General features: G+C 40.3%; 1 protein-coding gene across 2 annotated transcripts in view; it reads left to right on the top strand.

Moving 5' to 3' along the window:
• The window catches only part of SMYD1 (SET and MYND domain containing 1), a 51866-nt gene that overhangs the window by 14927 nt on the left and 16261 nt on the right, over positions 1–20678 (top strand). The window contains exons 2-5 of one of the 2 annotated variants that reach the window (XM_044294338.1): positions 3437–3613; positions 4533–4746; positions 5883–6013; positions 10153–10191. In XM_044294338.1, the coding sequence (XP_044150273.1) occupies positions 3437–3613; positions 4533–4746; positions 5883–6013; positions 10153–10191 (561 nt within the window). The remainder of the gene's footprint in view (positions 1–3436; positions 3614–4532; positions 4747–5882; positions 6014–10152; positions 10192–20678) is intronic. The other variant, XM_044294345.1, reaches the window with a different exon arrangement.

A 20678-nucleotide genomic window follows, 5' to 3' on the forward strand; every position in this document is an offset into this window, starting at 1 on the left:
TTTGTGTATGTAGAAAATGTTTCAGATCTTTGAGTTTAGCTCATGCAAAATGGGAGCAAAACCGACAGTGTTGCGTTTATATGTTTGTTCAGTGTATGTTTGTGGATTGTAGATGTTTTGAGTGATTCTTTTTTGCTGTGCGTATTTGAGGCAGTGGGGTGACAGCGTTTTTTTTAGCTCTGACCATGTAAGGACATTCCTGGAGCTCATGTAATCCACCTTCTGCTGATTGTTTTATTGTCTTATCTACTGATAACACTTATCTGTGTCTTGAATTTATATTAGTGAAAGTGACAACCAGCAAGGGTCCCAGTTAATAGCCATGCATGGAGGACCCTTTATCTGAATTAGAGCTGCTCCAAAGTAGACAATCCCTTTAAAGGGCGCCGGTTATGTAGAAATGTCCCATAGGCAGGGCAGGTAATAAAGCCCCACCACACACACTTCTTGGATAGTTTTGCTTGCAAAAATCTACTCATACAGGGCAAATAATATATAATTTAGCTACTTTCACACTAGCTTTTTTGCGTATCTGTCATGGATCTGCAAAAACGCTTCCATTACAATAATAGAACCGTATGCATCCGTCTTTAACCGGTTGTATTATGTCTTCTATCGCCATGACGGATCCGTTGAAAGTCAATGGGGGATGTATCAGTTTTCTATTGTGCCAGAGAAAACTGATCCGTCCCCATTGACTTACATTGTGTTCCAGGACAGATCCGTTTCCTCTGGCACAATGGAAAACGGATCCATCCCCCAAAATTATTTGTGGGCTGAAAACAAAAATGCAATTCTGCCATTGTATGTTTGGGTTTTGCTTTTTTCGTTCATTATTCAGTAACAATGGGTCAGTACGATTGCAGCTATAGGAACTTTATGTAGATTTTATTATGTTTTATATCTACTTAAAAAAAAATTAAAACTCTTTCCAAAAATATTTCCATATTCTAACCGCCATAACTTTTTTTTTTCCTTCAAAGGAGGTGTGTGAGGGCTCTTCTTTTTTTTTTTGGGGGGGGGGGGGGGGCTATAGTTTTCATCTGTATTACTTTGGGGTACATGCAATTTTATAATATTTTTTTATTTCATTTTTTAGGGAGGCAAGGTGATCAAAAATTGTATATATATTTTTTTTAATGGCATTTATTGCACATGACAAATAAGATAATATTTTAATATGATGGGAGTGGTAGTGGCCCTGATGAGATGTTGTGGCACAGTGTACTCCATCAGACCAGAAGGAAACGTATAAAAGTCTTTCTTTAAGTAATGCTAAATATAACTTGTGGTACATCCAGCAGTATTGAATGAAGTGCAGTTTCTCTGGCACCAGGTGATGAGGTACGGTGGCTGGTTGGATGGCAATTTAATGGCACTTGTGGATGTAGGTGTCCATTGTGATACAGGCTTGATGTTGATCAGTAGTGATGGGTGTCTGAGCAGTAGTCCCTAACCTTACAGCAGTGTTTGTAAAGCTGTGGTTTCGCTGATCACTCTGCTGTCTTTTTACCATGTAGCTTCTTGACTCTGATGATCTCTCTGGAGTGACAATCTCACAGAAGTAATACGATTTCTTGGAGTAGGAGCTACCTATGTCTTTGCTGTATACTAAGGAACTCTCTTTCCTGGCAGGAAGTCGGATCAGCCAACTCCTAGCAAGAGAGGAGGAACAGGGTGGTTAGCCCTGTTTCTGCCAACCATTGCCAACCACACCTTCTCTGCTGGAATAAACAGCATAAACATATACAGTGAATATAAAAAGTCTACACACCCCTGTTAAAATTGAATAACCAACGGTCTCAATTAAATGGTACACTCCCAAAGCATATGATGTATCACAACAAGAAAGGAGTGCATAACACACCAAGTATCGGTAATAAAATATCAAGTTTATTAATATTGTTTAAAAATGAACATTACTTCACAGTACATATATGTAAATCAGTGGGGACTAACCACAGATGCTCATCACCTTGCTGATAACCCCAAGACAATGGTAATAGGCAATAGTACAAAAAATGACCAAATAGATGTTATAAATAGGTCCCAGGATGGGTACAACAGGTCATAGGTTTTATAACAGGTCATAGATTTTTAAGTATGAGTGCCAAAATACATATGCCCAAAGAACAAAAAATGGTCAAAGCGACACAACCATAGCCAAGATTAGCCAAGTCTATTAGCCATGAGGTGCAAGTAACATGTAAGGCAACATACCGGAAAAAGCTGGGGCTGACAGCTGGGTGAACGCGCTATGCGCTTCCTGTTCCGTTCCGCCGGGACCGGAGAGTGCAGGAGCTGTGTGAGGTCTTTCAGAGACCTCGATCAGCCCTGCACTGAGGCTGTACAGCGCAGTATTGCGCTGTACAGCCTCTCTGGGGGGGGGGGGGGGGGTGTATCTCTCCTGTAACTGGGGCTACTATGTCAGCCCCAGTTACAGGAGAAATCAACAGTGAAAAAATAAAATAAAATGAAGTTTGGCTGTTAACTATCGATGTGTTAAAGAAAAAATTAGATTAAAATGGAAAATCTGCCCAAAAAGTGAAATTTTAAAATTTGTTCTCCATTTTTCTTTAATTCTTGTGGAACGCCTAAAGGGTTAACAAAGTTTGTAAAATCGGTTTTAAGTAACTTGAGGGGTTTAGTTTCTGCAATGGGGTCATTTATGGGGGTATCCACTATGTAGGCCCCACAAAGTGACTTTAGACCTGAACTGGTCCTTAAAAAGTGGGTTTTGGCAATTTTCTTAAAAATTTGAAGAATTGCTTCTAAGCCTTCTAACGTTCTAAAAAAAAAAAAAAATTTCCAAATTGATGTCAACATAAAGTAGACATATGGGGAATGTTAAGTAATACATATTTTATGAGGTATCACTTTCTGTTTTAAAAGCTGAGAAATTGAAATTGAGAAAATTGCTAATTTTTCTACATTTTTGGTAAATTTGGGATTTTTTCATAAATAAAGGTGAAATATATTGACTCAAATTTATGACTATCACGAAGTACAATGTGTCACAAGAAAACAATCTCTGAATGACTTGGATAAGTAAAGGCGTTCCAAAGTTATTACCACATAAAGTGAGATATGTCAGATTTGCAAAATTAGGCCTGGTCAGGAAGGGGGCAAATGTCCCGGATGGGAAGTGGTTAAATGAGTTTTTGGTGATTGAGAACGATCCATTACCAAATGAGTACTGTTCACTTGGGCCTTCCGTAATAACACATGAAAGTGAGAGATATAATTTACTTCTCCTTTTGCAGATGACTCCATGAAGCTTTTACATGATAGTTGAGATACAAGTAACATTCAAGGAGCAAAGTAATAGAGGACATGTCAAGGAAAGAGGAGAGTTAAAGACAAGTAGCTGTTGAAGAACGTGTTGATGGCATTGTGGGTATATATAGTATATGTCATGCTATAATTGTCTTTCCAGCCTTACACATTGTGTGTGCCATTCATGCTTCAAGAGGCAAGAAAAGCTCCAACGTTGTGGACAATGTAAATTTGCTCATTACTGCGACCGCACCTGTCAGAAGGACTCCTGGGTAAACCACAAACATGAATGTGCAGCCATCAAGAAACTTGGCAAAGCTCCTAATGACAACATCAGGTAAGAACTGTGGGGGGGGGGGATTATTTACTATCCAGAAATACGCCTATTTATCATTTTCTACGTCTGTTTTAGACATAGAAAATGGTCTAAATGTAAGCCAGCATGGAAGCTGGCTGACATTTAGACCGGCGCTGGATACACAGAAGTTATGTAGAGGCCGGCAACTTTTCATAATTTCGGCACTTCCAGTGCCAGTCTTAATAAATGACCTCCTGTGTTTTTATTGCAAACTCCTTGTAGATCCTGATTAGCTTGTGGTCCACCATGCTTATATGTACTCATTTAGGTTTCTTAAGGCCTCTTCTGTAGATTTCTTGATGTTTGCTATTCATGGGCCAATCCTGCTCCCTGAATCAAGGATTCAATATCAAACATAAGGTCTAGAGTCAGATCTCCTTCAGCTTCACTATTACTTGTCAATGTGGTCTGACCTGGACCTACCACATAGAGATTGTTGGGATACTTTGACTCTATTCCTGGAAAAATGTTGTGACCTATATGTATGAGAGAGTTGGAAGGGAGTCAGGAGATAGTTGTCGGTGGAACATGTGTCTGTGTATATCCAGCTTTGAGGTGACCAAACAATTTATATTCCTGCCTAACAAGCTATTGCAAGTGGCAAAATCCATAGCAGGCCCAGGGCAAGTCCTTGTCCAAATTTTCATGTAAGATGTGTATTTTGCTATGGATTTGTCTGTGTCATAAAGTTATGCCACATGCAAACCCATCTTAAGGAGTACTTTTATGGATGCACCTTATATGTCTGAAGTTTTTTGTTAATTTCCATAAACCGTTGATCTACAATGTAGGGTCAGTAAACAGTAAAGCCATGAATACCTGGCACAGTGAAAATGTATGGGTATTGCACATTAACTTACCTGCCCTAAATAATAAATAATATCTGTGGCATAACCAGGCTGGCGGCTAGGATCCTGTGGAGAATAGAGAGAGAAGGAGGTGGCCTGACAGAAGGATGCTTAGTCTCCGTTGATGACCTACAAAACCACATTGACGACTTTGATTCGGTGGAGAAGGATGGACTGATGGAAGATGTTCAGACGTTTCTCGATTATTGGCGCAGCCCGAGTAAACAGTATGGCATGCAGTATATCTCACACATCTTTGGAGTGGTAAGTCTTCATTGTAGAACCAAAGGTATTGTTTATCTAAAGGATGAATTGGACCAAACAGTGGAAGGTACATCATCCAGAAGACCTCTTTCACTGTAGAAGCTAATTTGCTGAAATATAGATATAGCAAGCATCAAATCAGGACTTGGGGCACTTCTCAGTATGGGCATCTATGAGTTAGGACTTGTCTTAAGTCTCATGCACACAACCATATTATACATTTGTGTGCTACAGATTCTTAGTCTTCCATGGACTCATAGGGGGTAATTTATCATGTGATTTGTGCCAAAAAGAGGATAAATTTTACACTTTTGGTGCACATCATTTTTGCACAAACGTTTGCACCTTTTTGAGATTTTGCATGGCGATAGCCGCTTGGAAGTCAAGTGGATATGGTTAGCTATATTAATTAGGTACATACTAGATTTATCAACTGTAACTCCAGTAGGGCAGGGTGGCATACAAGACTGAAGTAACTGCCCTATACAAAAGTGTTATGCTTAAAGATGTGCAAAATTTATCAAATAATATGCAGCGGTCCAAATTGTCCAAATTATGGCATTACAGACTTAAGAAAAACGGACTTTAAAAATTCCTGTTATGATAAATTACCCTCCATAAATGACCCCATTGTGTATGTCAGATTTTATGGAAGGCTCAAAGAGATTACCGTATTTTTCTAATGAAGTCTTTAAAAAACTGTTATAGAAAATGTGGCTTGACCCATCAAATGCCATATTAATTGAAGTATACCCCCTTAGAAGCAATGCTTGGTGGACGGTGATTCATGGTGGCACCATATGGTTTTACATAGAGTGGTTTTTGTGGACAAGTAGGCACTGCCATTGGATTGTAAAAATAAATTAAAATCACTACATATAAAACTAACCTATGGTGATTATAACACAGTTTGGGCTACTAGAATGTTATCAGGAGCTCAACACGAAGGAGTATAAGTTCATTTCAGTGTTGGCTGTTTGGCAGTTGCAGTAATTTTTTAGGCCGGACGGTGGGTATGTTGTTCAGCTTAGACTTTTTTTTTATTGGCCACAATAAAGTATCAGGTCACACATTTACTCACGGACGTTTCCCTTTTGTGTCTTCTTATCTCCCCCCTGGTGTTTTTACATGGAAAGATAAGCTGTAACGGATTTACTTTAAGTGATCAAAGAGGCCTTCAAGCTGTTGGGGTTGGAATATTCCCAAATCTCTGCCTCGTTAACCATAACTGCTGGCCAAACTGCACTGTGATATTCAACAATGGCAAGTAAGTGGAAGATTTCCTGGTGTTATCCATGTTGTAGATGTGCCTCTGTATCTTATCCCAAAAAAATTCACAAACATTTACTAAAAGTAGGGGCAATCCCTTTAACTACAAAATGAAAATTAGGCACTCTCTATGTCTCCATGAGCCACCATATTGGTTGCTTGTAGAGATGAATATCCCTGTACTGTATAATTGGAGGCACAGAGTAGTACAGATCTGTACAGCATTGACCCATAATCTGGTCATCTTTCTTTTCCCCCAATGACAGATGTTGAGGAGCAGTCAGGTTGCTCCCTCATATTAGGTAACTGGCCAAACCGGTTTAGGCACTAAAGCCTCAGACATGAGGGACATGAAGGAATAGGCATCTAATTCATTAAACACCAGAAACTAGGGCACCAACAGAAGCTACAACTATGGGCGCCAAACCACTGGACATAAGGTATTTGAGTTCAATACTGCTAGACACCAAACCTTTGGGCATTAGGGACTGGGCCACTGAACAACAAAGGGACACCAGATAGTGAGGCACTAAACCATTGGAAACTGATCATCAGAGATTAGAAGACAAAGCCATACTCATGGGAATTTGGGTCATGGGGATATTTCAGTATTGTGTTTAGATACTTCAGCAGGGCAAAGTCATTTAGTATGGAGTTATATTCTTTTTGATAGCAGATTTATTAGAAAATGGCCCTATATGTTACATACACTACTAACAAAAAGTTTGCGATATTTGGCTTGTAGGTAAAATTTCAGGATGAACCTAAAATGCACTCTAACCTTTATAGGTGAACTTAATGTGACCTTCTCTAAACTTTTGAATGCACATGTCCAACTGTTCAATGTCTCAGTACTTTTTGCACAACTTGCTGTTCTCTAACAAGGAGCTTAACAGCAAAATAGGTGTGTAATCCATGAATTGCCCAATACATTTCCCAGTTCAATTAGACTTGGTATTTAAACAGTCCTCCTCATCATGCTGTTCACATTTTGACATCAGGAGACCAAGACGACACCTAACAATTGATCAACAGTACCTCACCATTGCGAGGCTTCAAGCAGGATGCTCTCAGACGGAAGTGGTCACTAGGCTTTGAGTGTCACAGAGTGTCATCAGCAGGTTGCAACAAGGGTACAGAGAGACTCGAAGAGTCACAGAAAGGCATAAAAGTGGACGTCCTCTGGCCACATCCCATACTGATGACCGCTTTATTGTGAACAATGCCCCGCGGAACCGGATGATGAATGCCATACAACTTCAAGCACATTTAAGGGAGGTGAGAGGCACCCAAGTGTCATGTAAGACCATTTGAAACCATTTACATCAGTGTGGTCTTCGTACTAGCCGACCTGTAAGGAAACCTGACGGCTTCATCTTGTTGTATGGGCCAGGGAGCATCTACGCTGGACAAGGGACCAGTGGGCCTTAATACTATCCACTGATGAAAGTTGATTCACACTGAGCAGAAATGATGGCCAAAGTCAAGGAGAGCGCTATATATCAGCCACAGACGAGCCTTTGGTGGTCAATACAGTCAATACAGAATTGCCCTACACTTTGTGAATGGTCCAGTGACAAGCGAATACTATCTAAATAACATCATTAATCCAGTCATTGTGCCTCTGCATGAACAACACAGGCCTAATTTCATCTTCATGGATGACAATGCACCAGCTCATCGGGGTTGCATCATTAGGGAGCGGCTGATGAAGACTGGGCTACTTAAAATGTAGTGTCCTGCACTTTCTCCAGACCTGAATCCAATTGAAAACCTTTGGGATCAACTGAGTCACCATGTAGAGGCTGGTAACTCTGTACCCCAGAACCTCAATGACCTGAGGGCAGCCATTCAAGAAAGGATGCCATGCCTCAGTAGACAATAAGTCAACTTGTGAACAGCATGAGACGTTGTTGTCAAGCTGTAATTGATGCTTAAGTTCACATGACAAGTTATTGAGACACTGACATTTTTTGTGGGGGTATACCCACCACTGGTGTGGGCTTTTGTTTCAATAAATTGGTTGAGATGAGGAAATCACCATTTCTGCTTCTACTTAAATGCCCGACTTTCATGATATAATATCACTGAAACGTGAACTTTTTAAATTTCCATAAATTTCACCCGAAAGCCAAATATCCCTAACTTTTTGTGAGTAGTGTGTATATGCCTGTTCCAGCAGAGAGTACAGTAAGGCAGTGTGGAAGTATGTTCTGTCATGAGCCAGTTCTTTTTGGCACGGTCCAATCCAGGGAGCTGTGATATATGAATATCTGTTCCTCTCTATTAGTGGGTTAGTTCAGAACATGGACATAAAGCCAATTTATGAGAAGAACCCTTCATGCTCTAATCCTGTGACCTTTATATGACATTTCATTCACAGAGATGCACCTACACAGCGAAACGACCTCTGTTTCTAGCTAATAGGGCATGGCAGGTGGTGAGAGCATAAATCATACCTTTGCTTTTGAACATAATTTTACTACTGAAGTATAGTGTTGAGTGTTGAGTCATGTATAGTGTGGACAGGTCATCAATATTAGATCAGCAGGGGTCCAACTTCCCCGACGATCAGCTCTTTAAAGAGAGTGCGGCGTTTCGTTTGAGCACTGTGTTCTCTTCACTGTTTACTTGCAATGGGACATTGTAGTTATAGTTACTGCCGCAATGTTGTAGTCATGCAGGTAAACAGTGAAGAGAACGCAGCACTCGCATGAGCCCTCTGATATTAATGATCTATACTGAGGATAGGTCATTTATACATCGATATGGGAAAACCGGACAAACCCTCAAAGGTTCACCTCAGTTCTTGATGGCAGGGGTGGACTGGGAAGTTAAAATGGCCCTGGAAAAAAAATAAAAAATTAGCCCAATGTTGTAGGCAGGTCCAAATTGACAGAAGGTGAGGCAACACAAGTAGGCCTGGACAACAGAAGGAAGGGGTGCCAACAATGCCTTAGTGCAGCACAGAATACCTCCCTAGCAGAACCCACAGTACAGCACAATGTACTGCCTCAGCAGAGCAAAATACCACAGTGCAGTGAAAAATACTGCCCCAACAAAACCATATACCACAGTGTAACACAAAATACTGCCTCAGCAGAACCAAATACCACAGTACAGTGTGAAATACTGCCCCAGCAGAACCAAATACCACAGTACAGCATGAAATATTGCCACCCCCACTGCAGTATTCAACTGTATTACTGTCCCAAGGACAGTGATACAGTTAAATTCAGGAGGGAACGGCCAGGTGCATAAGTACCTGATGCTCCTAGCATTAATTGATGCTGACAGCATCAGATCTTTATGTACCCGGCCGGTGGACACGAGGAAGACTCGGCTGGCCCCCTGGACAGTGGCCCACCAGGAAATTTCCCTGTGGGGTCTATGGCCAGTCCACAGCTACTTGTTGCTCAAGTATTATCGGTGATCTTCTGTGCTGTGTTGGAACTGTAGTGTTTACACCAGGCCTGGGTAACAGTCTGTAATACTAACTATACCAGAATAGTGAGGGATCACAAGGGACAGAATTTTGAATGCAGCTCTGAATATGAATGAAGTATAAGGAAAAGATAGAACTGAAAACCAGTTCAAGATAAAGTATCTCAGCTCCTCCTCCGTCCCACTGCGCAGTGATTACCCCCCTTGTCACAGAGCTTGCGAGCTACACTCTCACTCTCCATTAGAAGGCAATTTTATTCTCAGATGTTTGTAACAGAAAAGAAAAAAAAGTCCTTTCCCCGAACGATCATCTATCCCAGTCTTAAGTAATGCAATTGGTTCAACCTATAAAAAAGAGCAAGGGATGGAAAATGTGCTCTGGGCAATTACGACTCCTTTTGACCATATACCATTATGGTGTACCATAGATTTAATGCATTCACATTTGGGGGGTGTACAGATTGAAATGTTACAGGCTATGTATCAAACTTGTAATGATTTGATAACTGTTATTGACACATCCAAATTTACTATAAAAATATAAAATTAAAATATTAAATAGCGAAATTTTACTCAACTTATGCTCCAACTGGAAATTGATGCATAGCCACTATTTGCATTGTGATCCCAGAATCTCCCACCCTTTCGATGGAATTTCTTGTACCCATTGTAGACTCTTGTTTTGTTTTTCAGTCATGAGGCTGTTAAATCAATGTATCATACACAGATGAGGTGGGTCGGTGTCACAAGCATCATTGTGAAATCCCTCACTCTTCCCCCCTCTTGTTTCTCATGGAATCAGTAACCCACACAACGTCTCCATTCCCATATCCCATCGAATTCTACCAGTATCTTCCTCCACGTATAACTTCACACGTGTATGAGACCTCCATTAATACTGACCACCCCATTCTAATCCCATCCCCTGTTCTGTGTATTCCACCTCCCAGCTCAATGAATAATTTTTTGCACAATGACGTGCTATGTGGACCTCTGAAAGCATGGAGCATTGTGTTGGAAGTCGTCATTAGACAAGTTTTTAGTAATGTGGTTCTGACCGACTAATTTTTTTCTAACAAAAATAAAAATACTAAAATCTAGAAGAGTTATTTTTTTTTTAATTTTTACACACACTAATGATGCCAAATTTAACAGCTATATATGGTGACAATTTTCAAGTAATGAAGGTAGAAAAGACCTATTGAGGTCAACCTCTCCGGAGGAAATCTGCAATGTCAATGAACTGGTCATCTGTATCCCATATAATCCCATGCACAACTGTGTGTTGATGACCGGTAGCATAGGATTATAGGGGATGTATTATTTTTGATGTAAAAACGACATATCTTAACGCTCGTTTTCCACAAGCAGGTTCTGTCCGGGAAATACACTCTGCGAGAAACCGGTATTTCCCATACCGACCGATGCTCATCCGACCCGACTTACAGCATCATGTGAGTACAGTGCAGTAGACCTGTGGTCAGGCAGGAACTCACAGCATCATAAATCTCTCTGATGCAGCAAGTTTGGGACAGATGAGCCGTGGTTGGTCCAGGAAATGTGGTCATCACACATAGAAAACATAGAAACATAGAATGAGTCGGCAGATAAGAACCATTTGGCCCATCTAGTCTGCCCAGTATACTATCTCTCCTGTCCCCAACACACTCATGTGAAACCAACACAACACTTTGTGTTCTCTCAGGCTGTGCTCATCATTAAAATGAATGGACACACAAAGGGTATAACTTTATGTTGCTAGATCCTCTTTGTAGTTATAGTGAGTATTAAACCACAGTGCAGGAGTGCCTTTCCCTCAAATGGGTTGTGTCACCATTAAATGTTATTTTAATATAATTCAGCATGAAACCCTAGGTACTTTCTGTTACAAAAATTCTCCAGTTGTTATTCCCTTTACTTCATATATAACGATGCCCCCTAGTACTTAATCTGCATCGTAATGCTTGTCAACCTACTGAGGTGGTCGCACATGCTCAGTTCAATCCTTCAACTGCCACCAGCCATATCTACTGTTAAAAGCTGTGACAGTTACAGAGTGAGAACTGCAGCTTAAGGGACATGCCCTCTGAGCTGTGATAGGGAGAGAGATGCAGCAGAAAGGGCATGCCTCCAGAGAAAGGACATGCCCTCTGAGCTGCCAGCTTGAAATAAATCTAGCAGAGCAATCAGAGCAATGAATGGGGAGATCTCTGAATCCATGTGAGGTACAGGGCTGGTTCTAGCTTTGTTAGAAGTAGATTGTCATGTAATATATGATGGTTGATTTTAAGTTTTTACATCAGTCAGCAGTCATCTCATTATCATCATATAAATGATTACATTGAAAGATTATATATATATATATGTTATATATAAAAAAACACAGGCTCTGCTATTAACAATGGGCTACAATTGATCTATTCCCCACCCTGCGCAATTGACCTCTCCTCAGGTCACAAAGCATGCGTAGAAAAATCTCTTATAGAAGTCAGTGAGGGCCCCTCCAGTCCATTGTGTCTATGGCCCATTTGGTTCTTGTAAAGGATATCTCTAAATGCTGTTAGCACCAGCTCAGGAAAGATGGCCTCCACCGTAATCATGTTTAGGAAACAGAATGAAAAAAAAACTACAGTCAAAATAAATAAAAAATATATATTTACAGAATAGATGATGTATGTTAGATTGGTGGTTGACGGACTCCAGCCAATAGCCTGCAGTATTTCTGCATAAGGTTGTATAGATATGCTTGAGCACCACTGTATACAACTTCTCATCAGGCTTGCCATCCTGGTTAGAAGGTGTGATGATCTTCCATTGGTGAAGGTCCCAGCAGTCAGTCTCCCACTGTTCTAAAATGTATCACCTATTCTGTGGTATACAGTTTACAGTTGACATACTTTAAAAAATGTGACTAACCTGGTCTCCTGCCAGTTGGATCTTACTGTAACTAGATCTTCCAGAAACGGACTCATTGAGACACATCAGTAGGCAGAGATGTTTTTGGGACACTACAGAACATGTGTCAGGTTATGGTGGAATTTAGTGTTTATCATCTTGTTCATCCTCTGATCAAGAAGGAGATTAAGAGTAACCTGTAAAAGTAGAATTTGATGAGTGATAAGCAAAGGGGCTGGGGGTTATCAGGTCCTTAAATAGGCTGTCCAGCTTTGGATAGCTGTCCTTGTATGCCTTTTATAGGTATGGTTACTTGTAGGAAAAGCCAAATCCGAAAAAAGACCCTTAGTGGACCCAGGATTCATCAATAGGGCATGGTTCCTGATTCTGGTCATATTGTTTTATTTAAAACATTTATTATTTTCCTTAAGATCATTAATCAGCCCAAAATAGTTGAAAAAATAAAAAATGGTCATATGGTGCAGTAGAGATTAAGGCCTTGTATTTCCCTTATCTCAGTATATATTCTTGTCTTTAATTTTACTAGAGATTATTTTTTTTGTGTGTGGGAGGTCTCATTGGGATATTATCTTCATAGATACTGTGCTATGGCAGTATTGTATCATATTATTGCTTTTACAATAAAAGTAGTAATTGCAGCGACAAAGTATCCAGTTCACTACTAAATTGCCATCACACTCTGATGGATTAGCGGTAGGGTATTGTCACTGATAGTAGATTGTATCAGTTGTATCTGGATACTTTTCACTTTCCCTAGGTAAATATCCCTAGGCTAATAACCTCTCCTTTACAGCAATACTGATCGCTGTCCCTAGTCGCTAATGTCTCCCTTACTACACTGTTTCTCTATCTCATACAAATGTTCAGGGTGCCTGCAGCACACCCCGTTCCTACATTTGTATTAACATACGGCCATTTAATTAAAAAAATAGAATCGCAGCTCCCCCGACATGTTTTGCAGCAAACGTGGTGTCCACAGGGGTAATGGAGCTACTACTAACACGAGCGCTATAGCGAGTGCTAATTTCAGCATGAGGGGCGAGTTTCCCTTCTACCTTATCCAATATGTTCTCACCGCTCGTGTAACATGCAGCCAATAAGCTCTTGCAGCTTGTCATACTCCAATGTATTAGGTGGAGGTCCGCTCGCCTAGATGCATTGTCATATTATTGAGTCTAAATATGATTAATATATCAATCATTTTATGCAAGATTCTTATGTTAATGTTGAGTTATTTTATTAATTACATTAGGCAACCAATACAGGTTTTATTTTACTCATTCTTAATTTATTTAGAACCTTATTGTACTCAACTCTCCATTTTATCAATTATGTTTTCTTCCCCTTAATGCTATTGTGTCACGTACTTATTCTTCAATCAAAATTGTGAGCTATGGCTTAATGAAAGTGTTGTCCCCCTTATTGAGTTAAAAATGTTCGTAACATATTTCCATCTGATTTTTAAGAAGATTGATGGAGAGAGTTTTTTGGGGGATTACTAGTAAGTCTTGCTTTTCCCCTTTATTTCAAATAAATGCAGTGAAGGGAAAATCCTTCATTTAATCCATTCGGGCTCATGGTATTGAGCCTGTGGATCAAGCGAGCCTCACATTGTAGAAGTTTTTTGTCTAAATTACCCCCTCTGGGTCCCAGTCTCATCCTCTCTACTCCCCAGACGCGTAGCAGACTAATATTTTTACCATGAACATATTTCATGTGCCTTGAGATGGACGTGTCCTTATCTGTCTCTATTGCACTTAAATGACCCGAGATGCGACGTCTTAGTTCTTGTGTCGTCTTTCCGACATACAGGTGAAACTAAAAAAATTAGAATATCGTGCAAAGTTAATTTATTTCAGTAATGCAACTTAAAAGGTGAAACTAATATATGAGACTCATTACAGGCAAAGCGAGATATTTCAAGCCTTTATTTGTTATACTTTGGATGATTATGGCTTACAGCTTATGAAACCCCAAAGTCTCAATTTTGAGGTCCCCTTTCCTCAGGGGATATGGATTAATCAGCTGACTAGAGTGTGACACTTTGAGCCTAGACTATTGAACCTTTTCACAAAATTCTAATTTTAAGCTGCATTAATGCAATTCCTTTTAATTTGCATTACTGAAATAAATGGACTTTTGCACGATATTCTAATTTTTCGAGTTTCACCTGTTCAGCTTCGGGCATGGATATGCAGCGATATAGATTACCCCTTGGGTTTTACAAGTTATTAGCTGTCTGATCTCATATTCCTTTTTAGCGCTTGAATTGATGAATTGCTTAATTGATGAATTGCTTAATTCGAGGAATATATCTACAAAAGGAGCAATCTCCACATGGTGCTGAACCTTGATATTTTTCTCTAATCTCCATACTCACGGTTTCGGGCTCCTAAAGTAAGCTGTGGATGAAATTTGGACCTCTACAGTAAGTAATACTGGGGTTATCTGACTGTATAATGTGCCAATGTTTTTTCAAGATTTGGTATATCTCTTTATTGTAGCCATCAAAGGTGCCGAAACATCTCATGATGTTATCTTTTTTGGAAGGGGTTTTCAATAGGTCCTCACTCTTGATGGTTCTGGCCCTATTAAAAGCTTTCTTGAGAGGGCGTGTTGGGTATCCCCTGTTTCGAAACTTTTGAAACAGTTCACCACTTTCTTTGATAAATGACATCTCGTTTGTGCAATTTTGGCATGCTCTCTGATATTGGCCGGTCAGAATTCCCCTTTTAAGGGGAGATGTCCAATGCAAATAACGATTTGGTGTTCTATATATCTCAGTATCAAGGTGACAATCTTCCACTTTCATTTTTTTTTTTGGCCAGGAAATAAATCTCCTTTTCTTGGATCTCGTATGTATATTTCATTCCTATATCATTATTGTTTAGTGCTTGGGCAAATTCGTGAAAAAGAGAGTGACCCCCATCCCATAGGACGAGGATGAAGTCAGAAAATTATGTGGCAGACATATGATAACATCTCGTCCGTGAATACCAAGTGATCCTCCCACCACCCTAAAAAAAGATTTGCATGGGATGGGGCGCAATACGTCCCCATTGCGGTCCCCTTTATTTGCTTGTAAAAGTGATCCTGAAAAATAAAATAATTGTGTTCCAAAATAAATTCCAACATGTGCTGTTGAAAATTAGTGCTTTTTGTGGTCAAGAAATATTTAACTGCCTGTAAACCTAAATGGTGCTGGATATTGTTGTATAATGATTAGACATCCAAGCTTGCCAGTATAGTGTTTTGCATCAGTATGATGTCATTTATCTTGAGGAGGAGATCCTTAGTGTCTTTGATGTATAAAGGTAAAGAAGTGACAAAGGGCCTTAATATTTGGTCCGCGTATTCACTGATTCCCTGTGTTAGACTATCATTCCCGGACACTATAGGCCTCCATGGGATCAGTGTTTTATTCTTGTGCACCTTGGGCAGGGCATAAAAAGTTGGGATAGTCAGATTTTTATTGAAGAGATGCAAGAATTCATCCTTTGTTATTAGGTACCTCTGTTTAGCCTCGGAAAGAAGATATTTTAATTCTTCCAAGTAACTGTTTGCAGGGTTTTCCTGGAGTGTTTTATATGTTTTTTTTTTTTATCCATAAGTAATCTTAGGAACATATCTACATAGTCTTCTCTATTTGGGATGACTATGTTGCCCCCTTTATCGCTGGGTTTTATTAGAATCTCTTCATTAGTTTTTAGTTCCTCCAGAGCGACAGACTCTTGTGCACTTAGATTGGATGCGACATGATCCTTTCTAATTTTTAATGGTTTTATGTCTTGTGTTACAAGCTGCACAAAGGTGTCTATTTCCTTCAATTGTGCAAAAGACCACTTTCAACAAAGATAACATTAGCTGTGTCGGCACCTTTGATGGCTTCAATAAAGAGATATACCAGATCTTGAAAAAACATTGGCACATTATACAGTCAGACAGAGAGTTGAGACCTGTCCTTACCTCTAACCAGGGGCGTTGCTAGAGTCTGAAGAGATCCGGGGCACGAGCCCACATGAAGTCATGCCCCCACCCCATAAAGCCACGCCCTCATCACCACTGGGGGGGGCCTTCACAGTAGTTATTAACCCCTTTCAGCAGTTCCCCCTTCAGTGAATGGGGGACTGCTGAATGGGGTTAATAACTACAGTGAAGGGCCTAGCCATCTGGACAACCCCACGAATCATCCATAACAGTGTCATCCACAGATCCCCCATAAGTGTCATCCACAGATCCCCCATATGTGTCATCCACAGATCCCCCATAAGTGTCATCCACAGATCCCCATCAGTGTCATCCACAGATCCCCATCAGTGTCATCCACAGATCCCCATCAGTGTCATCCACAGATCCCCATCAGTGTCATCCACAGATCCCCATCAGTGTCATCCACAGATCCCCATCAGTGTCATCCACAAATCCCCCATAAGTGTCATCCACGGATCCCCATAAGTGTCATCCACAGATCCCCATAAGTGTCATCCACAGATCCCCCATAAATGTCATCCACAGATCCCCCATAAGTGTCATCCACAGATCCCCCATAAGTGTCATCCACAGATCCCCCATAAGTGTCATCCACAGATCCCCCATAAGTGTCATCCACAGATCCCCCATAAGTGTCATCCACCACAGATCCCCATAAATGTCATCCACAGATCCCCCTGTCATCCACAGATCCTCCCCGACCAGCGCCGCCTCATAGCTAATTTATTTACTTAACTTGCCTATGTGTAATTTCGCGCAGGCACACTGGCAGAGGCATCGTCGAACGAGGTGCGCTGGAAGACGGCGCATGCGCACTTCGCTCGACGATGCCTCTGCCAGTGCGCCTGTGCGAGATTACACAGAGGCAAGTGAAGTGAATAAATTAGCTAGGAGGTGGCGCCGCGGGCAGGGGGCTCCTGCCGGCCCTGCATTCGGGGCACTGGTCAAAACATCCCCGAATGTTTTGACAGAACGACGCCCCTGCCTCTAACCCCAGTATTACTTACCATAGAGGCCCAAATTTGAGGGACCATTTAGTCCACAGCTTTCTTCAGGAGACCAAAACCGTGCATAAGGAGATTAAAGAAACATATCGAGGTTCAGCACCATGTGGAGATTGCTCCTTTTGTAGATATATTCCTCGAATTAAGCAATTCACCAATTCAAGTGATAAAAATGAATATGAGATCAGACAGCTAATTACTTGCAAAACCCAAGGGTTAATCTATATGTCCATGCCTGAAGCTGTGTGTTGGAAAGACAACACAAGAACTAAGACGTCGCATCTCGGGTCATCTAAAGGCAATAGAGACAGATAAGGACACGTCCACCTGAAGGCACATGAAATATGTTCATGGTAAAAATATTAGTCTGCTACGCTTCTGGGGAGTGGAGAGGGTGAGACTGGGACCCAGAGAGGACAATTTAGACAAAAAACTTCTACAATGTGAGGCTCGCTGGATCCACAGGCTCAATACCATGAGCCCTAATGGATTAAATTAAGGGTTTCCCTTCACTGCATTTATTGGAAATAAAGGGGAAAAGGGAGACTCACTAGTAATCCCCCAAAAAACTCTCTCCATCAATCCTCTTAAAAATTAGATGGAAATATGTTAAAAACATTTCTAGCTCAATAAGGGGGACAATACTTTCATTAATCCAAAGCTCACAATTTTGATTGAAGAATAAGTACGTGACACAATAGCATTAAGGGAAAGAAAAAATAATTGATAAAATGGAGAGTTGAGTACAATAAGGAATGAGTAAAATAAAAACTGTATTGGTTGCCTAATGTAATTAATAAAATAACTCATCATTAACATAAGAATCCTGCATAAAATTATTAATATATTAATCATATTTAGACTCAATAATATGACAATGCCTTTTTTATGACTAATGCATTTTGAATGTGACTAAAGGGTCTATATAACAGTCCAAATAAAAAGAAAATATTCAGCTTACCCACAGCTCGCCGTGCACGGAAAATGACCAAGGCAGGTTCTTCGCATAGCAATGTATAAAGAAATATTCCAGCACAGGATCACTTCTTAATTGGTTCGTCTTTATTGTTCGTGTTGCGCATTACATGTTCAGGACATCACCTCCCACCACCACCGGTTGACCTGTTTCCAACTGAAGCGTTCTTAGTCGTAACCTTGCGGTGTGTCCAGCCTCAGTGATTCAAATAGATCGACCCCTCCGATAGAAAAGATAAATAAAATCTGGGAGGGACCGGGAAAAAGAAGAGAGGGAAGGGGGGGAGGAAGAACAGGTGTAAAAAATAGGAGGAATCACCCTCATTAGGTCAGACACACCGCATTCAAGCTTAAACCACATCCCACACATGAATATGAACAAACATTTAAAATCACTAACCCACACCAATCCTACAAAATTGTGCATATATCATAAAAAGTCCTTCAAAAATATACTAGATTATTTCGGAACTAAATTACTTATTAAAATTCATATGAAAACGCATATGCAAGGTAAATGGGTTTAGTATCAGTTCACATGGAAGGAGGAAAGAAAGAAGCAGAGACCGCTCTGCAGAGTTGTTTCCTCCGATTATGTGTGGCGTTAACATGGTCCTTTGTAGTAATAAATTTAAAATGTAAACATTGGGGCCCCTAATAGCATCACATTAATTATTTTTCTAGATTAAGACCAGAAGGGAATCTGGTGTTTAGTCTAAATATCCAGTAAGCCTCACGTAAGAGAATTTTCTTTTTAGTATCACCACCTCTAGGTGGGACACTCACCTTCTCAAAGGCATAAACTATTCATATTGCGACCTAATGAGGGTGATTCCTCTTCTGTTATTTTTTCCACCTGTTCTCCCTTTTCCCTCTCTTCTTTTTTTCCGATCCCTCCCAGATTTTATTTATCTTTTCTATCGGAGGGGTCGATCTATTTGAATCACTGAGGCTGGACACACCGCAAGGTTACGACTAAGAACGCTTCAGTTGGAAACAGGTCAACCGGTGGTGGTGGGAGGTGATGTCCTGAACATGTAATGCGCAACACGAACAATAAAGACGAACCAATTAAGAAGTGATCCTGTGCTGGAATATTTCTTTATACATTACTGGGTCTATTCCTTTGTCATTTCCACCAAGCAACTACACATCATGTTAGTATATCTTACAACTGTGATTATTATATTGGCTCTGAGTAATAGACATTATAGACTCCCTTTAGACTAAATCTTAAATTATTCTTCCAATCTTGATCAACTCAGTGTATTGTATTAGATAGCACATCTATTCTCCCACATTATAATAAAGAACATGGAAAAGTCCAAACGCTAGCGCAGTTGAAAGCTAAAAACTGAAGTCCCTGATTATGCTCATTGAGTAGAAGGGAATGAAAATCCAACTATTTCCCTACTCATGAGCATTGGTCCATCTAGGCGAGCGGACCACCACCTATAACATTGGAGTATGACAAGTTGCAAGAGCTTATTGGCTTCCCCCTCTACATGTTACACGAGTGGTGAGAACATATTGGATAAGGTAGAAGAGAAACTCGCCCCTCATGCTGAAATTAGCACTCGCTATAGCGCTTGTGTTAGTAGTAGCTCTATTACCCCTGTGGACACCACGTTTGCTGAAAAACATGTCGGGGGAGCGATTCTATTTTTAAAATGAAATGGCCGTATGTTAATACAAATGTATCAACCCTCAACATTTGTATGAGATAGAGAAACAATGTAGTAAGGGAGACATTAGCGACTAGGGACAGCGATCAGTATTGCTGTAAAGGAGAGGTTATTAGCCTAGGGATATTTACCTAGGGAAAGTGAAAAGTATCCAGATACAACTGAAACAATCTACTATCAGCAACAATACCCTACTGATAATCCATCAGAGTGTGATGGCAATTTAGTAGTGAACTGGATACTTTGTCGCTGCAATTACTACTTTTATTGTAAAAGCAATAATATGATACAATACGATACAATACTGCCATAGCACAGTATCTCATAGGGATATGAAGACAATATCCCAATGAGACCTCCCACACATGAAACAAATAATCTCTAGTAAAATTATAGACAAGAATATATACTGAGATAAGGGAAATACAAGGCCTTAATCTCTACTGCACCATATGACCATTTTTATTTTTTAAACTATTTTGGGCTGATTAATGATCTTAAAGGGAACCTGTCATCATCTTTGTCCTGCCCATACTAATGGCAGAATAAAGTAGAGACAGGTGAGTTGATTTCAGTCTGTCATTTAAAAGTTAAAAGTAAGTGGTTGCCGAGAACCCACATCACAATCATTGCAGACTGGGCCTGGAAA

The sequence above is a fragment of the Bufo gargarizans genome, chromosome 1 (assembly GCF_014858855.1).
Source record: "Bufo gargarizans isolate SCDJY-AF-19 chromosome 1, ASM1485885v1, whole genome shotgun sequence".
Taxonomy (NCBI): domain Eukaryota; kingdom Metazoa; phylum Chordata; class Amphibia; order Anura; family Bufonidae; genus Bufo; species Bufo gargarizans.